This window comes from Amphibalanus amphitrite, unplaced genomic scaffold, assembly GCF_019059575.1.
Source record: "Amphibalanus amphitrite isolate SeventyFive unplaced genomic scaffold, NRLGWU_Aamphi_draft 002169F_arrow, whole genome shotgun sequence".
Lineage (NCBI taxonomy): Eukaryota > Metazoa > Arthropoda > Thecostraca > Balanomorpha > Balanidae > Amphibalanus > Amphibalanus amphitrite.
The window spans coordinates 43,694-52,627 of record NW_024883662.1 but is presented as its reverse complement, the minus strand read 5'-3'; the positions used below and the strand labels follow the sequence as shown (position 1 = coordinate 52,627).

The 8,934-nt window shown below is 53.2% G+C and overlaps 1 protein-coding gene across 1 annotated transcript; it reads right to left on the bottom strand.

The window, feature by feature from the left end:
- Positions 1-4,580: 4,580 nt before the first annotated feature.
- On the bottom strand, positions 4,581-7,908 carry LOC122376502 (the record flags this gene model as incomplete). The annotated part of the gene is made up of 4 exons (XM_043356391.1): positions 6,684-7,908; positions 5,753-6,503; positions 4,930-5,419; positions 4,581-4,628 (listed from the first exon to the last, which is right to left on the bottom strand). Coding segments are annotated over exons 1-4 (2,514 nt in total), but the record flags the coding sequence as incomplete, so codon positions are not given.
- Between the last annotated feature and the right edge of the window lie 1,026 nt (positions 7,909-8,934).

Here is an 8,934-nt window from a genome sequence, read left to right as displayed (position 1 = left end):
TCGTCTTCACATCATCTGGAGGTCAGTCTGGTTTCTTTTGTCTTTACACTAGGGCTTAAGGTCACCAACATACAAATATTCAATCGGTTCTTTTTCCAAGATTCCATATTTCAAAATCATCCTTTTATAATACCCGCATTGGGACTGACGAGGGTAATGAGTCACATTTCCCACGCGCGTACACTAGCCAAGTATCACGTGACTGATACTCCAGCACCCTCTACCGTTATTCCGCGTATCACGTGATCAAACATTTACCGCAGTGAACTCTACCATGACTGGCAGATTTTTTTGCACATCCATTCTGTTACGGAGTCTGGCCACAACCACCCATTCACACACAAGCGCAGTCGAGCTCAAATTGTGCGCAGTGTGGGAGCGAATCCGACACAACCCGTGGCACGTGACGGTTGCATGGGTCACGTGCAACCTCGCACGTGACACATGCGGTCAACCTACGAACTGAGTTGTTCGGGCAGAGTCTCTGTGGATATGGATAGATCACTGACGACGTGACCTGTCTTGCTCGCGTCACCAGCACGGTAAAGTCTGACGGTTACAGCAATTGTTACCTCTGTGTCAATCCTAGACTCAGTCAGGTGTTGCAGGGTTGACAGCGACTGTGACTTTGACTTTCGTTGACGATTTTGACCTCGTGTGACTGAGTGCTGGGACTGAAGGGTGTTTCAGTTGAGGTGGGGCTTGCAGTGAGTGTGGAAGAGTTTTGTGGGCTGCTGAGTCGTGGATTAGAACGAACTGCATGAAAGAGTGAAAGAAAAGAGTGATAAGCGAGAGTAAGAAACGACAATTATAAGCGAGAATATATGTGAGGAAGTGGAAGAAATAGTGGATGAAGGCACGGAGTGGCTTAACTGAGTGCTTCGAATGCCAGTGTTTACATGTGAAATGAATGAACAAGCGAACAGTGATCGCAGTGTATTCTGTGATAGAATGAAAGCTGAGTTAGCGTGATGACGACGTCATGTCGTCCTGTTTCCGGGGTAAACTGAAACAGTTTGAAGGCGAAGATGACGAAATCTACAGTTCTTTCGACTCTCTGTTGTAAGTTCTACCTATAGGCAGACGATATCGGTTTTAGCAGCTTTACTAACGTTGCTACTTGCTAGACTATCGCTTTGCTAAAAACGTCCCATACCCCGATCTTCATTCACTCATGAAGCTGCCATTTTTACTAGGCGAGTTATGAGCGCCATTTTCGTCCAGACAGTCCCGGAGTTCATGATGTGTTTGACGTCAAACAATAACGGACTGAGAGTTCCAAATACGACAACAATGACGCACACTGCTACCTCAGCAGTTCCGACCTGCTTGACAGTAACAAAAAACCGAACTCCTTATATGGTTTGGCTGCACGTGGGCTGGCGCGCCGCCCTTTGATCATTGGAAATGATTTATGTTGTTCTCGGTTCGTAATTCAGACTCACTCTATTTTTCATTCCTGTGAGAATCAATGAAAATCGGCTTTTGTTGTTTTGTCTTGACCATTGACCTAGCTGTATATACGCGGACGCAACCTCTTGGTTTAGGTATCTTCCTTGCATCATTTGTCCATTTTGATACTAACGCGTGCTTTTATCACCTCCACCTCAAATAAAATACATTTTCCTATCCTCTCACTATTTCCATTTTGTATCTCCCTGTCTCAGAGTTTGTCAAAAGCACCTGTCTCAATGCTTCCCCATTTATACCCTGCATGAAGAGCCAAACTGATCCTTTCCCCTTCGGCCCCACAAACAAATCCTGTTTAAATGTCATTGAGGCTCAATGCATGGACGAACGATCCGTGAGTCACAGGAGTAGAAGTAGTGACCTTTCGGCGGTATACCATACCGGTCGCTCCGCTCTGCGCGGGGTCACTGCTGAACAGGTGACGTTGAGATGCCCAGTCACCTGGAACGAAACTAGACGGAGGATGGTTCTGAACTGGTGTAACTGTAGAACTGTGAGGCATAGTCATGCGCTGAACTCTAGAAACTCACGTGGTTGACTCACCAGCCTTCTTGCAATTGTATTGTTAATGTTTGTTGCTTTCCTTATTGGCCGTGTAGTCCTACAGTAGGTGTGTACGCTGAGTTGCTGGCTCCATTTATTTAACAAGAACTTTCCGATGGGTGCATTGTCCCCCCGACTTATGCAATATGCATGCCAGACTAATACGGCATCAAAATATTGCTGAGAAGAGGACGGAAGCTTATCATCTTCAGCCCTATCATTATCATTATCATAAACATCATTTTGTCTCGGTCGGTTAACCCCTGGTGCACAAAGCCCCCATCCGTCACGCACCCTTTTACAGCAGAGGAACGTCAATTGGTGGGGTGGCTGTGCTACGAAGAAGCTGCAGCGTCACTGCACTATTCGCCAAGTCACTGTCCGGGTATTCGAAGGTGTACGTTCGTACGTAACCAGATAGCGCAAGAGTTGGCAGATGCGGCTGAAATAGCCACTGTTGACAGCGGCAAGAGTCGACGATAGTGGACAAGAGAACACGTAACAAACACGATCAGCATAATTTGACACGTGCTGGTTTGAATCGCGGACATTACGACTGGTAACAGGGGGTGTAGAAGTGCTAGCGATAGGGCATCCGCATTGGATGAACATGATTGACAGCAGCGTACAATTCAGCACGTGCTGGATTTTACGGTCAACCGGAAGCACTCAATGCGCAGCTGCTGATCTGGGTCGGCATGAACTCTGTGCCTTCCTGTCTCTTGTGATTGATTAGCTCGACGGCCAGCAGAGGTGAATTCATAAATCATCCGCCAGAGGTTACACTGTGAAGACAGATCACGAGCGACAAACATCAGTGGGGCGAGTACAGTTCCCTGCGTTAGTCCCATGGAATTTTCTTCTCGTGGCTGGGATGCAGCACGAGCGCACAATTTAGACCTGAAACCCTCCAAGATCGCGGGATTTGTTATAGTTTGTAACCCGACGACGAAGGCAGCAGACCAGCGTGAACAAGAGAGAAATTCCAGCTTCAACCCGCCCGTGGTGATAACTTCCCATCCAGCCGATAAAGTGTGTCGTCCGGACGCTCTCGGGGCGGTCTGGTTGACCTGCCGTGACCTCTCGATCGGGCCGAGGGTGATCAGTGATGATACAATGTAGATGAGAGGCACCATCACCAGGTGCCGCCCTTAGTGCCATCGCCCATCGGCAGGCAATTTTTACAGCCTCGGTAAAATTTCATTTGAGATCGACTTACGAGATTTGCGTGTTCACTGTTCATGCTTATGCTTAAAGACAGTGTCCAGGATAACTGTGGTTGCTAGTGCGATTACTGCGCTTTTTATGTAAAAGATTCCCTTTGACACCCAAATAATAAACGGCCATTCCCAAAGTTGTACCTTTCCGGGGTGTCGCCGACAAACTGTCGTTCGGAGTTCTTTTCTGGTTGGATGTGGACTGTATTTTATTCGGTGAGTTTGTGCGACATTCGTAGCCCGCCCGCCTGCTATGTGAGCTCCTGGGTTTTTGATATTCGGCGAATTTCAGTAGTAGATAGACGTGAAGATTTCCCGTAGAGGATTTATTGAAGTATACGCGAAGCAAGAAGCGGAAGCAGTTGTGAAGAAAACCGGTAGATGAAACACGCAGACACGGAGCACCATTCACATTCACTGTACAAATCTGAAGCACTGACACTGCCCCGCCGGGCGCGGCTGCGCGCAGGAGAGTCGGTCTGCGCGCGTGCTTCTGTACTCTGTCCCCGCTCAGCCGGGCGAGGCGTCGAGCGGGGCAGATCAGTCCGTGCGCACAGCGCGACGGTCGAAGTGAGACTCTGCCGGGGTCGCACGTGACCCACATTTTATACGCAATGCTTAAGACGTGTGCAAAACGAGTGCGAACTTGCACTGCAGCGGGGAGGTGGCTGAAGGCGCCAGCTTGGCGGCCTACGTGCCTTAAAACGACGTGTCTTTAATTTATATCTCTGTCTCGGTGGCGGCCGCGGCGCTGCTGCGGCTCGGCAGCGTCGGCGGCACGCGTACCGACCGCCGGCCGCGTCTGCTCGCGGCCCCGCCCTGCACAATGCCTCACAACTCATCCTGAGTCTGGACGGGGTGACGGCGGTGCGGCGGCGGGACGGCTGCAGCGAGCGGCGGCGCCGCCGCGGTGGCACGGCGGCCGGCCGGCTATCACGGCGGCACAGCGGTAGCGCGGGTTGGTCCGAGCACTTTCGTCGGTGACATCACTCCACCCCCGTGTTTGACCACAGGGAGAACACAAAATGACACGATCACCGACAAAGACGTTCAAACAAGTACGATTTACACGCCTGAATCGAATAAACTACCAAACACAAACGGCCGTTATGCGCGAGTTACGAGGCTCATGTTCACAAAGCAAAACACGGATGAATAGTGAGTGCGTCGGTAAGCACGTACACGCACAACACTCTTCCTTACTTTAACTGGTTCGGGGGCGCTGGCTGGTCAGTCCTTCGTCAGCCAGCATCATTTCTTGTTTGCGTTCGGTCGGCTAATGAGATGGCTGAGGAGGCGACGGGGCAAGTTCCAGAAGCGCCACCTTCGTGGCAGGCCGGGTATACGTACCACCTGCTGCCGTCTTGAGCTGTACGGCGCGGACTCGGCCGTCAGGCCCTGGGAACACACGCAGCACGCGCGCCAGCGGCCAGTGACCTCGGGGCGTGTCAGATTCTGCTAGCAGCACCACGTCGCCGACTGCTAGGTTCCGTTGGTCAGCTTGCCATTTTCTCCTGTGGATCAGGGTATGGAGGTACTCCCTTTTCCATCTTCGCCAGAGATGGTCCGTCAGTGCTTGAACGTACCTCCATCTTTTTTTGGAGTGCAGATCCTGGCTGCTGAAGACTCCAGGGGGAAGACAACGGCTTCCCCTCCCCAGGAGATAATGGTTCGGTGTGAGAGCTGTCAGGTCTCTCACATCGTCTGTGACGTGTGTCAGCGGTCTACTGTTGATCATGCTCTCTATTTCGCAGAAGACAGTTGACAGCACCTCGTCTGTTGTCACCTCGCCGCCGAGCACGACCGATAGCGCTCTCTTGACTGCGCCGATCATTCTTTCCCATATGCCGCCCATGTGGCTCGCGGCTGGTGGGTTGAAACACCATTCGATCTGCTGCTGGCTCAGCTCGTCAGAGATCTTCTGCTGGTTCCACTGTGTTAGTGCCTCTCGGAGTTCACGTTCACCGCTTTTCAGGTTTGTTCCGTTGTCGGAGAAAACCTTCTTTGGACGACCTCGGCGTGCCACGAACCGTCGGAAGGCCATCAGGAAGCTGTCAGTATCCAGGCTGTTGGACACTTCCAGATGAATGGCTCGCGTGGCCAGACACGTCACCAGCAGGCCGTACCTTTTTTCCGTCTTGCGGAACCGCCTGACTGTGAGCGGCCCGAAATAGTCGATCCCCACGAAGCTGAACGGATGGGAGGTGTTAAACCGGTCAGCGGGAAGATCGGCCATTCTTGGAGGCTGAGGTCTCGCCCTTCTCTTGCGACAGATGGCGCAGTCGATAAGGACTCGTTTTACCTGCGAACGACCCCTCGGAATCCAGAATTTCTGGCGAACTTCGTTCAGGGTGTGTTCTGCGCCGGCGTGCATGAGCTGACGGTGCGTTTCGTAGATGATCATCCTCGCCACATCAGAACCTGCTGGGAGTAGAATGGGATGGCGAGCGTCTTCGTCCAGTGGGGCATTCTCTAGTCGCCCCCCGACTCGTAAGATGCCATCAGCGTCCAGAATTGGTGACAGATCGGCGATGCCGCTCTTCTTGTTGAGCTGCTGACCCGCCTGTAACTGGTGCAGCTCGGCCCGGTAGGCCTCCGCCTGCACCATCTGGAGGATGGTCTTCTCCGCGTCATGGAGCTCTGACACGGTCAGTGGGCCTAGGTTTCGCTGTCGCTTCTGCTCGCCTTTCAGCTTCGAGTTGCGGAGGAAGCGCAGGATCCAGGCCACCGTGCGCTTGTATTTTGTCCAAGACGAGAATTTGCTCGGTGTCGGCAGTGCTGCCTTTGGATCCCTCACCGTGACTGTGGCGAAGGCTCCAACTTTCACTTCTACGTCTTCTTCAGCCAGCTTCTGAACGTGAAGCTGCTCTGGCCACCCTTCTTCGTCGCCTCGGAGGAAGTCTGGGCCGGATAGCCAGAGAGGGTTGTCGGCGAGCTCCTTCACTGTCTCACCCCTGGAGCACAGATCGGCTGGGTTGAGTCGTCCTGGGCAGTGACGCCACTGACCTTTGTCTGACAGGTCGTGGATTTCTGCCACTCTGTTTGAGACGAATGTATGGAATCGTCTGCTCTCGTTGCTGATGTACTGCAGGACGACCCGGCTGTCGCTCCAGTAGGTGACCTTCTTGACTTGATCTGGTATCTCCTTTTGGAGCGCGTCCACCAAGCGCACTGCGAGCACTGCTGCCTGCAGCTCCAGTCTGACGATCGACAGTCTCTTCAGCGGTGCAACTCGTGTCTTGCTCATGATGAACGAGCAGTGATGCGTGCTGTCTGGTGAGGTCGTACGGAGATAAGCGACTGCTCCGAACGCTCCCTCTGATGCGTCGCAGAAGACATGAAGCTCACGCGCTATTGTGTCACTTGATGTTGGACGGAGGCAGCGTGGGACACTGATGTTTCTCAGTGCTGGCAGTTCTTGGAGCCATTCTTCCCATTCTTTCTGCTCCTCACGATCCAGCTCGTCGTCCCAGTCCAGTTGCTTGGTCCAGAGCTGCTGCATGAACATTTTGGCTCTGATGACGAAGGGCGCGGCGATCCCCAGAGGATCGGAGATCGACGCAGTCCTTTGGAGGCCTCCCCGCTTTGTCATCGGGACGCTTGAGTCTCGGAATCTGAAGCTCAGACTGTCCTTTTCAGCATCCCAGACCACTCCCAAGGCACCTTGTGTGGGCAGCTCCGCTTCTGTGAGGTCTAGTTCCGGCTGGGCGCGCTTCTCTCGGGGAATGCTCTCCAGGACGCGCCGCGAGTTGCTTACCCACTTGGACAGATGGAAGCCGCCTCGGGAGAGTGTCTCTGTCACCTGCTTCGTCGTCTTCAACGCATCATCTTCATGTTCTTCTGATCGTAAGAAGTCGTCCATGTAGAAACTGTTCTTCACAGTTTCCACGGCCTTCTTTGGCAGCCCGCAGTCTTCTCCATGGTCCGCGACTGTTCTTTGGAGGACGTAGTTGGCAGACGCTGGAGACGATTTGGCGCCGAAGATGGTCACCTGCATCTCGTAGATGTCTGGTTCTCTAGTTTGATCCAGGTCGCGCCACAGGAAGCTGAGCGCAGGTCGGTCCTTCTCGATGACACGGACCTGGTGGTACATTTCTTGGATGTCTGCCGCCATGCCGACTTTTTCTTCTCGGAAACGGAGCAGGACGCCGGTGAGGTTCTTCAGCAGGTCTGGTCCGGTCAGGAGCTTGTCATTCAGCGATGTTCCGTACGATCTGGCTGCTGCATCGAAGACTATCCTGAAGCGGCCTGGCTTATTGGGATTAGTCACGGCATGGTGTGGTAGGAACCAGCATCTGGGTAGCCGGAGCTGTGCCTCCTCCCTGGACAGCTTTCTGGCGTGGCCCTTTTTTACATATGCATCGATCGTGGCCTGGTAAGCTGCTGCTTTCTCTTGATCGTTTACCAGACGCCTCTCGGTGCCGTGTAGTCTCTTTGTAGCCATCACCTTGCTGTCTGGAAACGGCGTGTCGTCGTCAGTCTTCCAGAGGAGGCCAGTCTCGTAGCGGTTGCCGGTTAACTTGGTGGTTGTTGACTCTAGAAGCTCTTGCGCTCGACGGTCTTCTTTCGACTGTGACACTGACCTTTCATACTTGGCTCCGAAGGATTCAGTTGTCCACCAGTCCTTCAGCATGTTGTCCAGTTCCTCGTCAGCAGCGGAGCCTTTCTGGATGAACATCGCTCTTCTAGTTCGTCCATGTTTTCCAGGGTGCAGGTCGGACACAGCGCCAGTCAGGGTCCAACCAAAAGCAGTACGTACAGCTATCGGTTGGCCTGGTTGACCCACCCGGACCTCTTGCTGGATGACTGCTTCGCTGACGTTAGCTCCGAGCAACAGTTCCACCTGTCCATGGGAGCACTGAGGAATGTCCAAGTCCTTGATGTGACGCCACTTCTCCCGCTGCTTCTTGCAGACGTTCGGCATGGAGATGTCGAGAGATGGAACAGACCACGCCTCAGGCACGATGATTCTTCGAGTTTCCCCAGGGGCCACAGAGCTCAGCTCTAGCTTCACTCTAGTTGATGCTTGAGGTTTTCCAGTTCCTTCCACTGTCTGAAGACACAGCTGTTCGTCTTGTCCTGTGATTCCCAGTTGGTTCAGCACAGCTTCACTGCAGAAGGAAGATTCTGACCCTGAATCGAGAAGAGCATAGGTGTCACGGTGAGTTCCTGCCTTCTTTCCATGAATTCGAACTGGAACGATTTGTAGAAGAGTTCCACCCGTCTTTCCGATGGAGGTAGATGCAGCCACCACACGTACCTCTTCTCCTTCTGCCGCTGAAGTTGTTTCATTGGCAGGCCGACTGGCTACGGCTCCCGAGCGGTCGGTGAGGGGCGTGGTTCGTTTGGTGCTGCCATGTATCAGCTGATTATGGCGTCTCTGGCACCCATTTACACCACAGAGCTTGGTGTTCTGACATTCTCTGGCGAGATGTCCCCTTTGCAGACACCAGAGGCACAGTCCCTTGTCGAATATTAGGTCGATTCTTCTTTCGACGTCCAGATTTTTGAACTCACGACACTGGTGCAGTCTGTGCTCACCGCCGCACTTCGGACACGACGCATTCCCACCTGGTTTCTGTGCCGTTGATGGAGAGGCTGGTGACGAAGTTGCAGTAGCATGCGCTGCTCGCTTAGTCGTCTGGTCTCTGGTTCTCCCTCGCCTGTCACTCGGCGTTTCAGCGGTTTGGCAGAGCGATGCAAT